Genomic DNA, 22,822 nt, shown 5'->3' on the forward strand with positions numbered 1-22,822 from the left:
AGATCGCTTAGATGAAGTATTTAAGTTTTTTCTTCATAATTAAAATATTTGGCACTAAGCTGTACATCTGAGATGAAAAACTGAACCAATGAATTGTTCATTCATCCATTTATTCATTCTCTGAGTTCCACATGTTCCATAAAGAAAAATATCATTCAGCGATGTGGAACGGGTAAAAGGGTAGATTAACAAAAGACAAGGAATTATAAAATCATAACCTGTTAACTTTCTCAGTACAGGTCAGTGCTATGCACACTTGTGCCATCGAAACTCAGTACAGTTAATTAGAAAGGAGGCCACTGCTTTGAAAAAAGTTGCTGCCTCATTTATGCTAGATACATGCTGTCTTTCTGCTGTAGATTCCTTAATATTTTCTTGATTACAGCCATATTTTTCAAAGAAGATAGTTTACTAAATGTAAACACTGAGTCCTATTTACGATGCATTAGTAGTTGTCACGCAGCTTTACAATAAACATTGCTACTTGCCAAGTAGCTTACAAAAGTTTTCAGTCCTTGAATCTATATATTCAGGCAATTTGTAGAAAAAAGGTACTGACTAGACAGATACATAACATAGAAGAAAAGCAGTGTAGTGCAGATTCTAAACTGTAGCTCATCATAGTGTTTAGAGATAAATTACTGTATGGGAAGGAAAATGGATGGGGGTATATAAAGTGAACAGTGAAGATGGAAAAATTTAACTATTTGTTAAACATATTCCTATAACACTTTGACTCTTGTTTTTGCCCAAAAAAAGTAAAGGTAGAATCCAACAGAAGCAAGGAAGAGGGAGGGATAGGTTTTGGGATTAAAGCATCCTGTGCTTAGTAGAAGAGAGATCTATCTAATTCAGAGGACAAGCTGTACTCATAGACTTGTTTGTACAGGCACTGCATGCACTCCAGACATTAATTTCAAAAATACAACTCCTAAAGAGATTAGAAAATTCATAATGTCACTAAAAATATTAAGTCTGATGGCTAGTATGGTGTTTCTAGCAAGATGTTAAAATCTTGTGCTGACTTGATAGACCTGCCCTGTTGTTACCTTTTTAATCAGTAAATGACTTGGGGCATATTTCATGGCAGATTTAAATAAAATAAGAAGCAAGAAAATTTCAGTCCTCCTAGTCTTTCCAATAGTGTTTGATAAAGTGGCATATGGTATTAACACTGATTCATTTAACTGAGTGGAGGTTGTTTACTACAACATTTTTAAGTCCTACCCATGAATTCAATATCATTAATTACATCAGTTTATGTGGAGAGAAAGTAAAAAGCCCAAAGCTCAGTCCTGCTGTGTGGAATAAAACAAACTGCCTGAAAAAGTAAGTGGAGGACTATAAGTGGTGTGTGACTGAATGACAGCACTGACCTGTCTTCATTATCTGTGCACACAAATCCAGCAACACTTATGTGACCTCTTAATCTTACCTGCCCTTACCTGGTATGCAATCGTTTAAATGCTGCACTCGCATTTGTGGAACCTGATGAAGCTTTGCAATGAACTGTGGGAGAGACTGGTACAACATCAAATACATAAGAGGCTAATTTGGTACAACCACAATATATTGTAAAGACCCTACATCCTCCAGTTTGGATTGTGTACTTAGTGACAACCATTATGCAAAGATGCAGATGCAGAATTCACAGAGCCTACAGGATAGAATCTACATCCGATAGACAAGACACTTCCACATTTACCTAAATAGCTACTCTCATATAAAATTACAATAACACTGCTGCTGTCAAGTGAGACTTAGAAATGAAACGCCAAGATAGTTCTGGATCTGCTGGGCGATAGGTCACGTGATATTCTCCTAGACACAAAATAATCTACGCCCACAGTCACGGTCAGGTCTTCAGCGATGATCTACTTACAACACTATGACAGCACACAATTAGATAGTTACCATCATCCATCTTACTGACAGTAGGTTGTGTGGTTGCATATGGTGTGACATCAGCTTTGTTCGTTTAAACTACCTCCATCGAAGACCGAAGACACTGTCATAATCAAAAATAACTTCAAAATACCATTTAAAAGCACTTCTTATAAGACTGTATGTATTTAGACTTCGGCAACATCAAATGAACGAATATAAAGATTATTATGCAACTGAAGTGGGGCTGCGTTTGACACAGCTCCTGCCTCAGCTAATACCTAATGCATTCTCCCCTAACAATGATCTGTCAACCATGTTTATAACTTCTTGGATATCAGGCAAGCCACTTTACTAATATTTTTGCTTTGAGTAATGTAGGGTCCTGCATTGGTTCCTCCAGTGGAGACTCTTTCAGAACACTACTTGAAATAATTTTACCCTCTTGCTAGTTCTTAAAAAATGTTATTTTCAAATGGACTATTTTTCTTTTTCTGGGCTCAGGACTATGGATGAGTCCACATACTTGTTGCCAAAGGTTGTCTGTCCCCAAAAACTGCACCTAACTTGTAATTTTTTCCCATCAAAATCTTATGGCCACCCTCCAAAAATTTTCTGATGCCATGCTAACTCCTGCCCAGATGACCTGCAAGTTCTGAGGCACTCAGCAGCCTACTGCATGGCAGTGGTTGCCTTCGGCCATTGAAAACTGCAGCAAATTCTGATTCCAGTGCTTAATCAAAATTGAAATATCTCATGGTCCATAGGTCAGACCACAATGCAGTTTGCACCAGTCAGTCTCATTCTCATTGAAAGCCCACACATGTACATTGTTACATTCCATCCTTCTTTCTCATCTTAGTCACCTATTGTGATTGCAAAATGTAATAAATCTGTAATGAGTGAGCACAGTGATGTAGCATATTACTTCCATAACTCAAACTGCCCTTCAGTTTGGTTTTCATAAAACAATCTCCAAGGAGAAACAATACAAGTTCTCACAAATACAAATCTAGTAGATCTAAAGAAGACAAATTTTCATTTTGGTATATTTTGTGACCTTGCCAAACCTTGTGATTGTGTAGGTCATAAAATTATATTTTTCAGACTAAAGTATTATGTAGTCATTTAGTTTTTGAAGCTCTAGCAGGTCAGTGGGAAAATCAGTCTGTGTATTATGCAAACTATGGACAGTCCGTTATGGAAAAAACAATAATATGGGAAGGATAAAGAAAAATCTTGTGAATGTGTGGCAGTGGTGGGGTTGTGACAATAATTGTTAAGAAAAAAAATTGACATGCTGCACCATTTCCAAGTTATTTAGCATTGAAGTTAGCCAGTGAGGTCATCACTCACACAAATTCTAGAAGCCTACTGGAGATGGTGATGTCAGACACGTTCTTCATTCAGTTTCCTCGCACCAAACAAGAGAGAAATATGCACTACTATCTGTACTATGATAACAACTGGAATCAGCTTGTGTGGCAGGCTTCTATCTGTTAGTCATTTGATCATCTTCAGAATCAGTGGTTGTTGGAAAGGTTTGTTCAGCTGTGAATGTACACAGATGAGATAACCATGGGAGCTAGCACTTCATTGAATATGCCAATGTGCACTTGGCACACTGTGCTTCATGTCAAAATGCACTGGAGGTCCACAAAGTTTACAGTGACAGATTTCCGAACCACATTATTCCATGTGTGAATAAGTTTATAGTAGTTGATAGACAATTAAGGGAGACCAGAAGTTTTGTTGTGAACAGAGTTCACACTGGACGACAACAGCATGTGGACTGTTCAGTGTGAAGAAAACATTTTTAATATGATTGTTTCAATCCTGCTACCAGCTGTCACTATAAATTTCACTCACTGTAGTACTGGGCATCCTATATGACTAAAACCTATTTCGGTACCGCCAACAGAAAGAACAAGATTTGATACTTAAATCAGTGCATCAGAATTCCAAATTTCAAAATGAGGGTGTTGTGGACAGATGAAGCATGTTTCACAAGAGAAGGGAAATCAATGCATAAAAATTCCCAATTTCAAAATGAGGGTGTTGTGGACAGATGAAGCATGTTTCACAGGAGAAGGGCCATTCAGCTCTCAATACAGCCACACGTGGAACATTGAAATTACACATAGCATGTATGCAAAGTCATATCACCATAAGCTGATGTGAAAATTTGGGCAGGTATTGTAGACAACTATTTGTTGGGGCCTACTCTACTACCACCCCATTTAAATGAATGGACATATTTAGCATTCCATGTAAATGACTTTCTGTTGTATTTAGATGATGTCCTTCTGGTAGTCCATCGAGTAAACCAAACGAGGTGGCGCAATTGTTAGCACACTGGACTCTCATTCGGGAGGATGATGGTTCAATCCCGCATCCGGCCATCCTGATTTACCTTTACCATGATTTCTCTAAAATGCCCCAGGCAAATTCCGGGATGGTTCCTTCGAAAAGGCACGGTCGACTTCCTTCCCCATCCATCCTTAATCCGATGAGAGTGATGACCTCGCTGTTTGGTCTCTTCCCTCACACAACCCAACCAATCCATCGGGTAATGTCACACCAAAATGATGGCGCATTACCGCACTTTGCTCTTGTGGGAACATTTAGATTATTCATATCCACAGAGTTAGGTTCACCAAAGTGATCTAGTTCCCTGGCCAGTTCATTTACCAGATGTTAGTCCTTTAGATTGTTATCTGTGGGGGTATGTGAAGAACATTTTCAATGCCACTCCAATAGACACCATCAACGAGCTTCTTGGGAGGATAATTTTAGTCTTTGATGAAAACAGGGAAACCTTTGACTTCAGAAAACTTGCAGACTCCATGACGTAGCATTGCAACATGTGTGTTCATGCTGGAGGATGTCACTTTGAGCAGCTGCTGCGAACAATAATTATTATTTTTCATTCTTGATTATTTTGTTGTTGAATGAATGACTTGAGTAATCATTGTATTTGTTGCTTGCATTTACGGCTGGTGACTAACAAGGAGAGGTTCCCAGCGGTGGGATTCCTGGTTTGAAACCACTGGAATTTCACATGATACGCTAGTGCCTTAAACACAGTGCTGCATAAACTGGTGGTGTAGTTTAGTTGTAAAAGGATCTTGTTAACATGCAGAAGGTTGTAAGTTCAAATCTCATCAGATACTTTGACATTTATTATTTTCAAGTTCTTATTTAAATTACTTTGATAATCATGTTTATTTACTTACATGTCTTAAATGTATTTTTTTTATTCCTGTGCCATTGTCACACCATTTTAATTGTTGTATGAACTTTCTCATTTGCTTTCATTGTTACTTCCTATCATTCTTTTTTTTCATTTGCTGTATTTTTATTCCTCATTTTGCTTAAATTTTGGTTTTATACACAATCCCTTCTTTCATTCACATCTTAACTTGTGTTATTTCTTTCCATAGTGTAACAAGAATTTATGTTTTGAATGTTTGTATGATGATTACCATCTACATAGGGTTACCATATGTTGGAATGAATAAAGGGACATTTTCTATTTTTTATGGTGGAAAAAGAGGACACTTCACGTATTTTAAATTTATTACATAAGAAACAAAAAATACTAATAATTACAGGTACATACATTACACACACCCTGCATAACTTTAGAGCCCATGTCGTAGGTGTGTGTATTTTTAATAAATGAAAAGCACTAGTTTGCTTTTGTTCTGCAGTATTGCTTTTATTGCGTTAACCGGTTTTCGGCTTACAAGGCGATCTTCAGACATTTACTGAGTACTGTCACAAAAGAAGTTACAATGTTTGTAAAAATGTTGGAAGAGAAGTTGCACATCTACACTGAAGCAGAAACATACAGTAAGAAACGTCTTTGACAGTGTGGTGGTAATGCAGTGTAAAAAGTAAAAAATTTTTGAACACTAAATAAATAAAAATAAAAACGGAGTAGACAGGAAAAAACTTTAACACAAAGTAGGAAGAGCATGTCTACATAACAGTTTCTGTTAACAAACAGAACTAAGAAAATAAAATAAAATTAGTACTTGACAAGCCTACTTCAGGAGGCATAAAACATGGAGAGTGATACAGTTAAAAGAAGAAAGAATTATCAGTGTAACTACAGAATATATAAGGAACTTGAACAATATCAATAAGATAAACAGAAATGCATAAATGCAGGAAAATGGAGGAGTGTGAGGGAACATACTGTAAATGCAATCTTTGAGAGTGTGGTGGTACTGCATTTTAAAATGTATAAGAGGCTGAACAATACACAAATACAAAAGGAGCAAACAGGAAAAACATTAACATTTTACTGAAAACTGTGATGTTGTAAGATTTTGCATTAAATAAATGAACCAAGTAAAATAAAAACAATATTTGATGAGACAACTACAAGAGGTATCAAAACATGGAAAGTAATACAAGTATCAGTTAGAAGAAAGACTTAACAATTGAAACTACAGTTTATATGGATGACATAGACAATTTCAGTCAATGTTAATGAACACAGGAAAATGAGAATATGAAGGAGCAGACAGTGTGGGAAGTAATGAAAAACAGAGATGATTATGTGAAGTTTAGAAGAGGGTAAGTGTTTAGCTGTGTCTCATCATTTGCTCTTGCTCTTAATGAAGGCATCCAGTTTACTAGCTAGTTTGTAAGATGGAGCATAGATAATGATACAAGTGGCCGAATAGCTACATCTTCTTTATGCAGTTTTCATTGGAGCAAATCTTTTTTAAAGTTTGTTTTGTTGACACAGATATTTAAAGAATGCTTTGCAATTCAAATGTCTAAAATTAAATTTCAACATTGAAATCCACTTTACAGATTTAGTATCACTCTGTTTCTCTGCTTCGCCCATTGTGCCTACCTTAAGTACAACCTCTCAACACAAACGTTATGGGTTGCCACTGCAAAGAACTGTGCAGCTTTAATTAATTCCCTAAATTGTTCCTCGCTACTGAATGATTCAATGTGTTGCATCTTTTCTTCTGGGTTGGTTCAGATTTTCCATAACATATGGCTATGAATTATTATAAATTTGAAAATTGATCAAAACAGTTTTCATCATGATGGGCAAGGAATGTACACATCAAGCCATATCGGAGCTGTAAAGATTGAAACGTCACTTGTAAGCTATATGAATTAATATTTTTGGTACTACTAGCATAACAAATTGATATGTAAACAAATAACAAATAGTGTAGTTCAGTAACTGAAGTACAAGATTTATAAATTGTTCACAATACAAGCTGAAAACAAAAATCAAAAGATCTTGATTCCCAAAAATAAAAAATTTGGGACATTAGCAGGTATCGTAAAGATATATGTGGATGCTACATTAAGCATAAAAAATGCGGACATGTCTGCTAAAATGTGGATGTGTTGTAACCCGACATCCACATCTTGTAATGAAAAAAAAAAAAAAAACGTTTTTGACACATCTCTACAGTCAGTATAAAAATATAGATATTTTTGTAACTGATAGATTGCCAATTTCGAATGTTGTGATAATATGGTGGACAAATAAAAATAATCCAAATCACTTGCATGAAGATTCCAGTAGGGAAAACAATGATAGGAAGGACAAATCAAGACAAATGCAATATTACTAAGGTGTTTAATGTGACGTTTCAAAGAAGAAAAAATATGAAACATTACCTTTAAAGCAATTAATAGCATTCAAATAACTACACCTACATCTACACTGAGCAAACAACTGTGAAGTGCATGACAGAGGGGATGTCCCATTGTACCAGTTATTAGGATTTCTTCTGCTCCAATGATCAAAGTCATTTCAATAATGAATTACAAATAAAAATTTCAAATCACCTGATTAGACTTGAACCTAACATCTTTCTGCATGCTACAAATGTTTTTTAACCACTATGATATACCATTAATTTTTTTCCAGTGATTTCACATGGTTCTCCTGTTCCTCCCTCTGCCTCTCTCTCTCTCTCTCTCTCTCTCTCTCTCTCTCTCTTCTCCTCCCCTCCCCTCCCCTCCCCTCCCCTCCCCTCCCCACTCCTTTCCTCCCCTTGCGTCTAACCAAATGAAGAACATGTTTGACAATACCGCCTATGGAAGGCTATTTGAATGTATACTTTTGCTAATCTGAAAGGCTAACTTCATGGAGAAATAACTCAGAAACAGTGCAATGTATCGAATTTATTTTCTTGACTATTATTTCTCACCACAGCCTCCCCTGAAACACCCTTACAAGATTTTCAAGCTGTTTCTGTCTGTCCTGTATAGAGGAGGCATTGATTCGTAGACAGGCACAATGAAAAAGACTGCTAGAATATTAAAGTTTTGAGACAAAGTCCTTCTGCAGTAGAAAAACACACACACACACACACACACACACACACACACACACACAAGGACTTTGTTGAAAGCTTTAATATTTCAGCAGTCTTTTTCATTGTGCCTATCTGTGACTCAACACTTCCCCTATTTGGTGAGTATATCCTTTCTATGTTATTATTTTGCAAACAACTGTTGCTTGTAAATGCTCAAAAGTGTTTCAGCACCTTTGTGCCATCGTAAGAGGGTTCTTTTGTTCAGTTCTGTAAAACACAAAACGGGTTTTTGAGTATTCAACCTATTTTACTTTGTCTGTTGGGGTTATTATCTTATTTTCTACATTTTTTGATTCTACAGGAGTCTCCTTTACATTGTTATATACTGGTAGTTTGTAATCTGAAACTAAATGATGGTGCTGTAAGTTTGGTTGGCAAGTTTACAGAATAATAATAATAATAATGATAATAATAATAATAATAAATAATTTATTGTCTTTAGGCCATTACAGCAATTGACAATGCCAAATGAAGTTACAATTTATAATACAGTGTGATAAGGTATTGACTACTGAAATATTTTAGCTTATATTACAATAAATGTACAGTGGGTCATCTGTTGGATTACTGCATTTTACAGTTGAAGAATTCATTGATATCATAGAACAGGTGGGCAATAAACCATTCATGCAGTCTTTCTTTGAGTGTATGTTCAGGGAGATCCTGTATAGCATGTGGCAGTTTATTAAATATTTTGTGCCCTGTGACTTCATAGCTATTTATTGATTTTGATAGTCTGTGGTAAGGCGTGTATATGTGTTTGATGCTTCTTGTGTTGTAACAGTGTACATTTTCTCTACGTTTCACATCTTGTAGGTTCTTCTTTGTAAAGATTAAGGCATTGTATATATAGAGGTTTATTACTGTCATAATTTTTTGTTTAGTAAATAAGGGTTTGCAGTGAGCCTTATGTGAAGAATTTGTAATTATCCTAATGGCTTTCTTCTGCAGTGATAGGATGTCATATATATGACTACAAGTTACCCCACAAGATAATGCCATAGGATATTATACTTTGGAAAAATGCAAAATACGATGATCTGATGTATGTTTCAGGTACACAATTTCTGAGTTGTCTTAATAAATAAATTACTCTAGGTAGATTACTATTAATATAGTTTACATGTTGGCCCCAGGATAACTTTTCGTCTAAATAAACTCCCAGGAATTTAACAGAACTAGGGTCATCAGATAGTGGCTTGTCTCTTAGAGTGGAGATTATCTGCTGAGTTTTATTTTCATTTAGCAGGAAACCATTTGCTCTGAACCAATATGGTGCATGAGTGAGTGTATTTTCAGCACAGGTTTTAAGATCATTAAGGTTGTTACTGCTGTGAAGAAAAGTCGTATCATCTGCATACAATACAGTGGTGGATCTAATAAACGAGGGGAGGTCACTCTACCCATAAAAATTGTGTTAAACATAATGGTGCTCCACCATATTCCATTAAACCATCAGTAATGCTTTGGTTTATTATTAAAAGTTTTTCAACTTTCATGTAGGTTGTCGTTATTTTTAGATGAGCAACTAATTTTCTGGTTTTAAATCTCTTAAAATTTAGTCTTAAAATGCTTGTTTGGGATTCATTTCCACCACTGAAATATTTTGTCTGCCTAACAGATGACTGCTGAGAATGCCAGCAGGAAGCTGTTAAATTTGAAATAACAGGATTCTGCATAGTAACTACGAAATCACTGAATTCAGTAACATTGCAAGGAATAGGATTGGAATTCATTTGTTATAATGTCCCATAGACCCCACTATAAGGAAAATTGTATGCGGAAAAGGGCTAGAAGTTCTAGAAACTATGGTATTTTTCCTGTGATTGTTTAGTCGTTGCCATGGCATTCATCACTTTTGTGAGTATAGCCCAGTTTGAAAGCTATTTGAAAACAGTATTACATATCACATACTGTCTTGTAACAAATAGGTAAAAGTGAAAAAATTACATTGTATAAAGTATTTAGGTATGTACTCACAACAAACATATAAAAGGTTTTGTTGCGTTGTTCTGGTTACCGCGTAATAAAACTGTAACTAAAAGAAACTAATAGTGAGAGAAGAGCTCCTCTGTTGTTCAATTCATAAGTGAGTAGAATTCCTTCATACACAAGGTGGCAACAAGGTACAGTTATAATAAGATGATATCCAAAATATCAGACATTAAATTTACGTATATGGTAAAGAGCTTATTAATTTATGGACATTAAACAGTAGTGTATGCTTGTAGACATTAAAATTACCCATGATATAAATTGTATGCAGTGTTATTTCTAACCTCCCTGTAAATTCATTGTCACCGACATCAATTTATCAATACAGGTACTAATAATAGACTCATTTCAAACACTTCTAAACTTTTATTTGACTGAATAGTGGTAAATTTCCTGTTATGATTGTTTCTTTGCACCTGTTTTTGTAAGGTCAAAAACCATCAACCAAGCACTGGTCTTGAATAACAGAAAAGCATACCTTACATGTGCTACAGGCTTACTGGCGAGCAACACACCCGCCAGCAATTCCACCACCATCACAGCAGCCACCAGTAGTGCCTGTCGGTTTACCCAGGCAGAGCCAGAATCAGGTTCCTGGTCAACAGAATCCCCAGCAGGCACAAGCGCAGCAGTTGTCTCCTGGGGCAGTGCCTTCCACTTCTGACCACAACGTAACCACACCTCCTGGTAAGTACCACGGCACTCCAAAGTCATAAGTTACTTTTCAACAGCAGAGAATTAAGTCTAATAAACTTTTTTTGATAACCATCATGCTATGTCTTGTACAACATCAAACAGAGACAACTTCCAACAGAAATCTTCCCACCTACTTCACAGTGGTAGATGTTTTTCTTTTTGTAATTAGTGTAATTTTTTTAATCTCCATAGCCTGGTTGTGCCTAAGAATTCACCCTATTCTTATTAGGTATCACACTTAACATCTAAAAGGAGTGACCTACTGCAGAATAAAAGACCAATGTTGTATGGTATACTTACTGATTTGGGAGACTATCTCTGCAATAAATGACTCGCCTTGTGTACCCATAATGCAGTTTATGCAGCCATGTTAATGATTTCTGTTAAGGAAAAAAATCTCCCAGCATTACATCCATATGACAAGAAATAAATGTTTAATAGGTATCACTCCCTATGCTCAATAATGTTTATTCTGCCAGTATTAAAATGGACGTAGTTTTCTTTGAACCCGGGTCCACAGTTGCTAAGAATTTTTGAGTGGTTCCAAACTGCCTGCAGCTGTCAGTTTTTAGTTTCACAGTTTCACCCTTAGGTCATTTTCAAATACTATGTGTTTGCTGATTGATTTTGAAAAAAATCTGCAATGGAAAGTAATCTAGTGGCATGTTAAAAATTAAAATCAGATCTTCCATAATAGGCTAAAATTAATCTCCTGCACAAGCCATTTAGTAAGTTCAAATAAGAAGTAAATATTTGTGACTTGGAAGAAAGCTATGACTGTAAAATAAAATTGCATGTACTGTTCAGGCAGGATGTGACAGCTGTACAGCAAATATTCTGTAGATTGAATACTGCATGTTTTCACTTTCACAGTGGAGAAATCGAATCCAGCAGTGATACACTGAAAATGTTCATCTTCTATATGGTTCCCACAATATTCACTATCTAGAGGCAGCATATTTCCAACACATTGTAAAATGTAGTACTATCTTATCACAATTATTAATAGATTCTAATTATGATTTATTGATACATCACTTGCTTTTGACATATGTGGCAAGAGGGCACACATACATTCAGGAAATAGTATTGATAAAAGCTAGAAAAGGTTCCTATAAGCACATGTGAAGAAACAAGAAAACTTCTTTGAGAATATGGACTATGTTAAGTGTGTTGAGAATGTTTTGTACTCAATGATATAGGTCATTTTCCTGTTGCAATTCATTACTGGATTTTTATTTTTTATGCATGTTTCCGTGTGTAGTTCACTGAAAGTGCTGGTGATGTCAAAGCAACTAGAACTGTCTCCTCAATCAGCCATCACCTACATACTTTTTTGTATATTGCTGTGGTTTCTGTAATGGTTCCACACAGTGTGAGAAACATGAACATTGACATGGAGACATATTGTTTCTCTCAGGAAGTTGCAGTCCTTATATTCTGCTCTGGTTTAGCCAATAGATTTAATCAACAGGCTCATGTTATGGATGTCAAATGACATTCACAGCATTTGAACTGTAATAAAAAAAGTTTGTTGTTGATTACATCAGCAGCTTACAGATATCAGATTGGAATAAGGACAAGACGTCATGGTGTCCTCACACAGTTTGCAAGCTGGATATGAAAGAGCTATAGTAGTAACAAGTATATGATGATCTTGAAACATACATGCAAAGGATTATAACTTCTGAAGGCCTTGACAACATGATGAATTGTGCATAAGCATTCACTTTATCCATATGTTTTACATGGCCACTTTCAGGCCTCTAGATCATTATGCAGGATTACAGTTCTGCCAGTTGCTGCTAATTCAGTGCACTTAACATCTGCAGTTCACCACGTCCATTTTCTTTTTAAGATTTGTCGGAGTGGGATTGTTCACACATGTGGGCAGCTGAAAATTCTCAGCTGATTATGGAAGTAAGGTGTCAGGTTCACTTAAGGATTAGAAACAGAACTTGGGGATGACTGCCTCAGACTCATACCCTTTTTCTTGGAAACATTAATGGGTGATTTTTGCCAATAATTTCTCTTCAACAACCACTCAGCCAGATTGCCAAACATTACAAACATTATCCTTTGTAATATTGCCAATATCCTCTCACAGTCAGATTGATTTGCACTGTGAATCTAACAGTCGTGTTGGTGCCAAACACTATAAAATTATGTAACAAGGAAAATTGCCAAACAGCTGTACAATTTGAGAAGTTATTCTATTTTGTTTTGACAACCAGTTTCGGCAGTTCACTATGCTATCTTCAGGCCCCTGTGCACGTAGACACTTGATCTTATCAATATTGGCATCTTGGAGCCATCAGTATCTGTATGTTGTGAATTTGTATTTCAAGTGCTTCCTTTGAAGACTTGTCAAGTTTTCAAAAGAAGCACTCGAAATATAAATTCATGTCATCCAGGTACTCATGGCTCCAGTATGACAGTATCAATACAATTGATTGTCTATACATAAGGTGCATATGGGGCCTGAAAATGGCATATTAACTTGCCAAAACTGCTTTTGAAAATAAAATAAAATAACTTCTCAAATGGCAAGGCTGTTTGGTGATTTTCCTAGTTAATTAGACCAGCTACTGTCCTGCATCCACAGAAGATCAACAGAGACTATAAAATTACATTAGCTGACATAATGGAATGACAGACCCTCCTTATCAATGTACCATTGTACACAACTCACTGTTACAGTAGGTGGCAGTTTACAGGGGTGCATGGCACTACATTGGTACTGATCTGCTTGCAAGTACTGCATGACACTATGTTGATACTGACATACTTGCCAGTACTGTGACATTGCAAGCCAGCCACACTGCTCCAACCTGTGAAACTCACCTGACCTTAATTCTAGTGCAGTTATTAGTACACTGTGCTCCAACATGTGAATTCTGCCTAATTAAGTTTGTAACACAACCACATTTGAGGAATTAGAGTACAATTACTAATAAAGGGAAACAAATTCTGGTAGAACTGAGCTATATTCTGGAGGCCCAGTGCCCTCAGAGTAAGTGGTTGTATATTTGTCATTGGATCAAACCAAATTCAGAGATGGCACCTATCACAACTTACAGAACTTGCTCAAATATAAGTGTGCCATTACTGTTGGTACAAAGGCCACCAAGAAATGTAACTCACATAAGAGTTTGTCTTTTGAATACCATAACACAAATAATCTATATTGGGAAGATGCAGTTAATGCTCTTTGCCATGTGGGATGTCTCACAGCTCACTAGAATAGTTATGATAGCTATAAATAAATTATTTTGTATCCTCCAAGTCAATGAATCTCACAAATTGATAGTTGCAGCCAAAGGGTCATTGACGATGACAATACCAAAACACTCGAGTAGCTAACAGCTCACCAATATGTCGTGTTCACTTACCTTCACATATGGGTGCAGCTGTGTACCACATGCCATTAGCTTTCTTCATGAACTATGCATGCCTAAGCCTCAGCAATTTGTCACCAGCAGTATTATACATCAAACACGTTCTTAAATTTCACTATGTGTGTGACTTAGGTACTGTTGTTAACACAGTACGCACCCAAAAAAAGCTTATTGTGCAAGCGAGACGAAGTGACACTTATCACACATCTGTCCTTTTCAACCGTCGAACTGTGTTTCCTGTAACAATGACTTGTTACCCTACTGCTCACAGTTCTTGGTGGTAGTGACATCAGACACCAATGGGCATCAAATATTACCTCTGCTTGTTATTACATCATTCTCTCCAATTTAAGTACATGGAAACAGACTCTAAACACTGTTAATGGTTGTAAATACGGTGAATTCTGTACTGCCCACCACAGCAAAATGTACGGTGAACTATTTTCCTTTTTGGCTTGGCCCACTGACTGGCTCATCCACAGGAACCAAAGTGAAGGGGTGCCCACTTTGAGAACTGTGTCTTAACTTTTACACTGAGCCCTTTTCAGTATCCTTGCACCTGCTCCTACCCTTTCCAGGCCCTGCTGGCTTTGCTGGCCATGCTGACTGGTGAAATTATGGGCCACCATCAGTGCCTGCCTTCAAATACACTAGCCCCAGTCTCCTGCCCTCCAGCCACCTCTGAGTAAATTCTGACAGATTCTCTTAATTAAAACTTAAATATCTCTGCTCTGTATCCTCTGATCATTATTATGTTTTTACCACTATCATCGTACTAAAGTTCCATCGATTGACATGGTTTCCAACCGGTTGTCTCTTAATTGTCATTCTTAATGGTTTAAATTGTTGATTACCAACTTGAGTGTGCACAGTGTTATGGTGGCACATTGCCATGTTTCATCTTTTAGATGGATGCTGTTAATGATTGATGGAGGCACCACCCCATTTTCAACACCACATCTAGCAGTATTTCACTGAAATGTTAATGAGCAGTGAATTGGTTGAAGATGTCCAGTAGCTTGGCTTCTTCGTTCACCAGGCCTGAAACCTTTGGCTTTTTCCTACAGGGGCATTTAAAGCAATTAAAATCTGCCATACTCATGAATAATCAGTAGTGTGCATCACACACGTCACCAAAACTGGAGGTGGCCAGATGTGCGGTCACATGAATTTGTGATTCCTCAAGAAGTTAATCTAAAGAAAGTGTAACAAAATTTAATAGCCACATACATATATTACCTTCTGTTGTGTCAATAGGTTGATAACTGTCATTGGATAGAATGGTCCATATCTCAACAGTATTTTATTTCCTGTCACTTGGTTGTGGGACTTTTTCTACTTGTGATACATTCTGTTTCCTGTAGGAATATTGACCTCTTAAAAATTCACACACACACACAGATATATATTCTGCGTGGGAAAAACATATAGAGAGGGAAACATTCCACGTGGGGAAAAGTATATCTAAAAACAAAGAAGCTGTAACTTATCAAACGAAAGCGTTGGAATGTTGATAGAGACAATAAAAACAATTAAAAACACACACACAAATTTCAAGCTTTCACAACCCAAGGTTGCTTCGTCAGGAAAGAGGGAAGGAGAGGGAAAGACGAAAGGATGTGGGTTTTAAGGGAGAGGGTAAGGAGTCATTCCAATCCCGGGAGTGGAAAGACTTACCTTAGCGGGAAAAAAGGATAGGTATACACTCGCGCGCACACACACACACATATCCATCCGCACATATATGCACACAGCAGACATATGTAAATGCATTGGTGTCTCCCCCCAAATCAACCCAACCCAACACTATAAATTATTGGCACCCTGTACTTTGTGTACTGTTGCACATACACAGGGACAAATTCAACTTTAAAAATCTATTTCAAAAGATTAAAGACTGCATAGTTGTTACATGGTGGTTGTTTTGAATTATTGTAATTTCACTGTCACTGTCACCAACAACTAACCTAGGCAGAACCCAAGGACCAACATTAGCAAAGTAATGTGTGAACATTGCATTGGTTGCTTTGTTGATGGAATGAGGTTTTTGGCAATAATGTGGATTCCATCATTCTCAAAGTCGAGGCAATGCGTTTCATTTGTGGATCACAAAAAAATCTGTCTACTATCCATATGATAGTGTAGAGAATACAACGTTAGTGCATTTGTTGGTGAATAATGTCGCTGACATTTTCTGCGTTCACCAGGAGTGTTTCTGCTGTATTATATTGAATCATTCAGGTACTTATTTTACAAAACAGTCTGTGATGTCAATTACTTCCCTTTGATAGTCTTCTGCAATTGTGCAAGAGACCAGATGTACTCTCTATGGACAATCACCCAGTATGTAAATCTCTGCACCAAAAGAACACTATGTATTGTGATAGATAGCTTTACTATTTATATTCCACAAAATGATATATTGCCACTATCATCAGCAAGTGTAGAAACTTGGTGGAAATCTGCATATGTATATGTCTCTTATTTAACATCAGCATCATGTTTACACATATCTTCAGCACAAACCACTCTTTCCAGTGGTAATCATTGTAGTACAGACTTGCAATACACATAACACCTTCTAGTGGTGCAAATTCAGAGTTCTAAGTTTTGGTACAGTGAAACTGTCGGGGGATTTACTTTCATTTGTACAACTCTTATGATATAGAGGCCATGGAGTCTCATCAGTTAAAGATATTGGGAATGACTTGTAATGAAAAAGATAGTTGGTACTCACCATACAGTGGAGATGCTGAGTCGCAGATAGGCACAACAAAAGGACTGTCAACCAAGTGATCACTCACCCAAAATTACCTTCGCCGACACACACACACACACACACACACACACACACACACACACACACACACACACACAACCACAGTCTCCGCTGCTGTGAGCCAGAGATTGTGGTCGTGTGTGTGTGTGTGTGTGTGTGTGTGTGTGTGTGTGTGTGTGTGTGTGTAATTCTGATGAAGGCTTTTTTGACCATAAGCTTGCTTGGTTGACAGCCTTTTTGTTGTGTCTATCTGCGACTCAGTATCTGCACCATATGATGAGTACCAACTGCCTGTTTCATAATGAGTCAGTATTCCATCCTGGCTTTCCCATTGTTCATTGTAGGAAATAAGTAACTTGTGATAAAAGGAAAATTTTTTCCAGACCATGATTCATACCAAGCATTCATGTAACCATTTCAGCTACTCAAACATGCCTCCAGCTTTTGCTCAATAATTAAAAATTCATCAAAAAATGCAAACTGCACGTGGAAGACAGTACATGGGAATGTCAAAGATTCATCTGTATGGCTGCTAAATGAGCTAATGTAAGATAATGTAAATACACTGAGAGAGAATTTAAGTGCTATCCTTCACAGGAGAAGTATTCAGTGAAAGAAACCATTTGTTAAATTAATAAGAGACAGGATAATACTTGTGACCTGGTGGTCAGTGAGAATGTAAAAAGTGGCATAGACGTGACCAAGCTTAAACATGTGAACAGTGAGTAACTAAGATACAATGTATTCTAGAACAGTATCAAGGAATGTTATGGCATTGTTTGAGGTCATAGGTATACGTGGCAGGAAGAGAGGAGGCAGCTCACTATCAAATTTAGGAAAAATAAATGATTGTCAGCAACTACTAAATGATAAGGATTGAGAGGTTACACAGTAGTTTTGTGAGCATTTGCACTACTTATTTCAGATAAATAACTGGGGTAAAATTGTGGTGCTATATTCAGTAAGAAATATAGTATAAGTGGTAACCTCAAAAATATGAAAGAACAAAAACTGCGAGCAAACATTAGGATAGGCAACCACTCACTTGCAGCAGTTTGACAGATGACACATACTGGTAGACACATGTGACAGACCAAGAAAATGCACTTGCCTTGTGCCAGCTAGAACCCATTTCACTCATTTGTATGGCAGTTCAGCTATTGTTTTTGTTCTTATACGCCATTAGTAATGCCCAACATATCCTTACATGCAATTAAGTTTGGAAATGGTACACTGCAGTCTGTTTTGTGGCAACACACAGCATATTTTTGAGCATGATGATGCTTTTCCGAAACTTATTTCACAAAAAAGGCCTCTGTTACACAAAACTCATCAGTTCCTCATCTCTTTAGTGTAAATATATCATGTTATCATTTTGAAAACACAACCATATGGTGCTAATGCAGAGTATTTTCTAATGTCTTGGACTGTATACAATAAACACACAGAAACTTAATAAGTCAATGTGATTTAAAGTAGCATTTTGTAATTATCTCATTTACAACCTTTGTGTCCAATGATATGCCTTATCCTGTCTTGTTACTGTCTCTTTCTTTGCATTGTACATATTTACTGTTATGTACATTTACTGGCTTTTTTATTTTATTTTCTCTGTGAAGTGTTTATCTATTGAAAAATCCATTGTTTTCATTCCCTTTCTGCTGTGCCTTTTATTTAATTTCCCTTTCCTATTCCCACATTTACGTTCCTTTGGATACAATTATTGTTGTTATTTTCTTTAAGAACAAATGATTAAGTTTTATATAATTCTCTGTTGTAAGGAGAGCACATAAACATATATATTAGAATATCATAACACTATATATCACTTTTGCATGTACTGTCATGTGTTTTCATTGTTCAGTGTCGTTCTTTCATATGCATGATGGGCTCCTTCTCTTACGTCTTCACAAAAACTGTATCATTTCACAAATGGATGTAATTGCTTATGTGTGACATTGTCAAAGGTTTAGGCACATATTTGATTTTGTTATGCATGACTATAATTTCTTCATCTTGTTCAACTGTGCTTCTGCTTAACAGCATCAAACTTTATGTCTATCCTACAGGAATTCATCATGATCCGTATGGGTATCCACATGCTCACAGAGGTACGAGCTGACACAAACATGTTGCAACAGATAGTTAATAACAGAAAACCTTCAATTAAGTATGTTTTGTGTTGTACCTCATACAGGTTGTGCTATATGGATAGAGATAAGCTGTGCGTTTCTTAGATATTTGCTCATTTAATTTTCACATAAGATGCTTCTTTTTTCTTTTTGTTGTATAACAAAATCTGTGCTTAGATATTTATAATTGTAAAAGCCATTGTTCTGGAGATTACCTATCTCAAAAGAAAACATACTTCTCTTTTCCATTTTTCTTTTAATTTCTTTTTATGTGGCATGGTCATTATCAAACTTAGTTTTCTTTCTTTTTTAGCATGCAACTGATATTTTAATTTTTTATATTTCTTTTATTCTCTTCTCCTTTTGTCTTATGACTGGCAGAGCCTGTAGTTCCATCAACTGGTGTTGTGCGACAAACTTCTACAGTACCATTATTAGGCTGAGCACTGATGTATTTGGAATTGAAAACAGTAGTTGACCCAGATTTAATTATATTCAGTTGCCGTAAGTATAGTAGTAATGTGCATGTGATGTATCTTTGATGCATGTTTGAGTTTGTTAGTTTTGAAAGGTTGCCTTGATTTCTGCAAATCTTGTGGCATGTCAGACATGAGTTTATCTCGGTGATGAAAGTTTGTATGAGATTTTGGCTCACATTTCTAGCCCCATGTACTATAAAAAATTATGTTACTCATTTAAATATTGCTGTAAATATATTCATTTTTCTCTCTGTTGAATAGTTTTTCAAGTCCCATTTCAGCTCCTCTTTGATCCTAAATCATCAAATAGATATTCTGCTTCAGAACACATGACATGATGACAAACATTATAACATTTCAACTGATGATTATGTATACTAAGATTGTAATTTTGTAAGGTACACATGTTACAGAATGCAATTGTTTAGCTTAATATAATAACTGTTTAGGAAGAGAGTCCATACATACCAATACATCTCAACACCAAGAATGTAATTAATAAGTTACAAGAAATGCCAAAAAATTAATGTGTAAGATTCTCAGCTGCCATCAGCTTGACACTACAATGCTGCACTGTAATGTACTATAGTGCATTGTTGAGACGTATGGTTATTTGAGAGGGGATTCCTTTGGTATTCTCTCTAATTAATTTATTTGACATAATTTTGACGTGACCTGGCACAACGCTGACAGTTTCTGAACATACTAAATGAATGTCAAGTAAACCTGCAAATTTTGGCAAAATTGCCACTCTGAATAGACATTGTAGTGAAGTTTTCAATAGTGTGTTCCTTAGTCTGTTTCTTGTTTTGTATTTCTCTGTTGCAGCAATTGTTATAGCTACTGTGATTTTCATTTAAAATTCATTAATTTGTTTTAGCAAATCTTTATTTGGGAGAGGTGCAGCAGTCATTCTCCCCCTCTCCCTCCCTTCCTCACCCCCTCTCTCTCACCTCCTTGTCCCCTCTCCCTGTCCCATCTCCATGTCCCTGTCCTACCGTCGCCCTCTCTACCCCACTCTCTCTACCCCTCCCCCTCTCTTCCCTCCCTCCATCTCTCTCTTCCACTCTCTCTCCCCCGTCCCCCTGCCCCACTACCCCACTCTCTCTCTCTCTCTCTCTCTCTCTCTCTCTCTCTCTCTCACACACACACACACACACACACACACACACACACACACACACACACAAACCAATTACACCATCTGTGCATGGGCATTGTGTTCCATTTTAGCATGATACTCTCAATTTGTATTTCTAAAGCGTTGCTTGCAGCTGAGTGCACTGTTGTCAAGGTTTTTGCTTTCAGATACCTTGTATATTGAATTTTTCAAATCAATATTTAGTCTTTATGCATAAATTAAGGCTTTATACATAAATTAAGGCTTTTATATCTCTCCATGACATTTTACATCTGGTGTAGTTGCTTATGCAACGTCCATCTCCACAGTTTCTTTTCAGTCTTATATTTGTAAGAAACGTGCATAAAAAATCAAGCATTTAGTGAACGAGTATTAAACTATTATGTAACTTGTGTGATAACATAATTTCAGGGAGTTTTGTTATTAGTGATGACACTATAGCTTCGTTTAATTGAAGTTCACTAATTTCTCTGAATGGTAATAGTCAGGTTTCTTCCATATTACACACATCTACAGAATTTAAGTGTATTTTCAGAGCTTTTGTGATTTTCATTGTCATTACAGATCCTGAAGAATACCATTTTCTTGCTGCAAGAGCGTTATCACCTGAAGGTAACCCATTTGGAAAAGTATATGCTGAAGAATGTCAATATTTATTACTTTCTTTCCTTTTGTTATGCTCATGATCTGTGGTGTGGACACTTGACATTCACTATCGCTAATAGTGCGGCACGCACACGCACGCATCCACACACACACACACACACACACACACACACACACACACACACACACACACACACACACACACGTAAAACACTAAAACACACAAGACCTTGAACTACATTTATGAAAATACTTGATGTTGTAAAAAAAGGAGAAACTTGCAAAATGATAATAAATAAATGAATAGTACATGTATAATAATTCATCCATTAATACCTCAACCTGCATTAAAGATTGTTAATAGCCTGAGTATATTGGAGCAATAATATTAATTACACTTTGATACTAGAATACTTATAATGCTAAAGTTTCATCAAATTCATTATTTTTTTACTCAGTAACTTTTTTATGGTGAAAGCACTGCATAAAGAAACGTCTGTCTTAGTACTAGACGTAAACTGTATTTTAATTTACTCCTAATTACTGTATTGTCCTTAAACTTTTCCCATTACCCACAAGACAGGATAATTGGTGCTATTGTGACATAATTATTTGGATATATTTGACAGCAACAATCCAGTATTTCCATACTTTGATAATCTATTGTAGTCTATTTGGGTCATAAGATGTTTTGTTTCTAAGGAAATATGATTAGATTTTAAAAATACATGTCTCAGACTTATAATGTCAATGGCAAAAGATCAGATTTTGAATGCAGATACTGATTTTTGTGTGCTGTTAAAATGTTTGGTTTCTGGATATGAACTTCACATAATACTTTCTAACTGAAAATGACTACAGACAGTAATATTTGAGTTGCTAATGATATAAATGACCATGAAATTAATTGTTAGAAAATATATTTCTTGGTGATGGTTCAATGTGTCTACACAGTATTTCAATAGCTGGCGTCGTCATCTTCATCAGGTCTCACGAGTGGTGCTCTCGGATATGCTTAGTGTCTGGTCTCTGCTTGGGATGATGAGAGTCTGGCTGAAGTCCAGACAGTAAGCACATTGAAAGTCAGCACTTTATGGGGATGAGTAAGTCAGTTGTCAAAATATTGTGCAGAATGGAATACTCATCCTGAGCAGCACACTCAAAACATGCCGTATTTGAGTCATATCGGGGGAATCTCTGATATTACTGGGGAACAATAATTATTACTGGGGAACAATAATAATTATTATTAATACTTCACAAGTAAAAAAGCATCTTCCATGACTACACACTGATTGTTAGATCAAGGCAGTCTAGTAAAATTATATGCCACAGCATGAGTCA

General features: G+C 36.4%; 1 protein-coding gene across 18 annotated transcripts in view; it reads left to right on the forward strand.

Moving 5' to 3' along the window:
* LOC126088523 (voltage-dependent L-type calcium channel subunit beta-1) overlaps nucleotides 1-22,822 on the forward strand; it is a 757,906-nt gene that overhangs the window by 693,496 nt on the left and 41,588 nt on the right. For 8 of the 18 annotated variants that reach the window (XR_007519952.1, XR_007519953.1, XM_049906678.1 and 5 more), the window contains 3 exons: nucleotides 10,742-10,934; nucleotides 19,190-19,231; nucleotides 21,437-21,484. Coding sequence is in view for 9 of the 18 variants with exons in the window: in XM_049906678.1 (XP_049762635.1) it covers nucleotides 10,742-10,934; nucleotides 19,190-19,231; nucleotides 21,437-21,484 (283 nt within the window). In the remaining 9 variants the exon portion in view is untranslated. Of the gene's footprint in view, nucleotides 1-10,741; nucleotides 10,935-19,189; nucleotides 19,232-19,633; nucleotides 19,757-21,436; nucleotides 21,485-22,822 lie in introns of all 18 variants that reach the window. The other 10 variants (XR_007519955.1, XR_007519956.1, XM_049906680.1 and 7 more) reach the window with 4 other exon arrangements.

Source organism: Schistocerca cancellata, chromosome 6 (assembly GCF_023864275.1).
Source record: "Schistocerca cancellata isolate TAMUIC-IGC-003103 chromosome 6, iqSchCanc2.1, whole genome shotgun sequence".
Taxonomy (NCBI): Eukaryota; Metazoa; Arthropoda; class Insecta; order Orthoptera; family Acrididae; genus Schistocerca; species Schistocerca cancellata.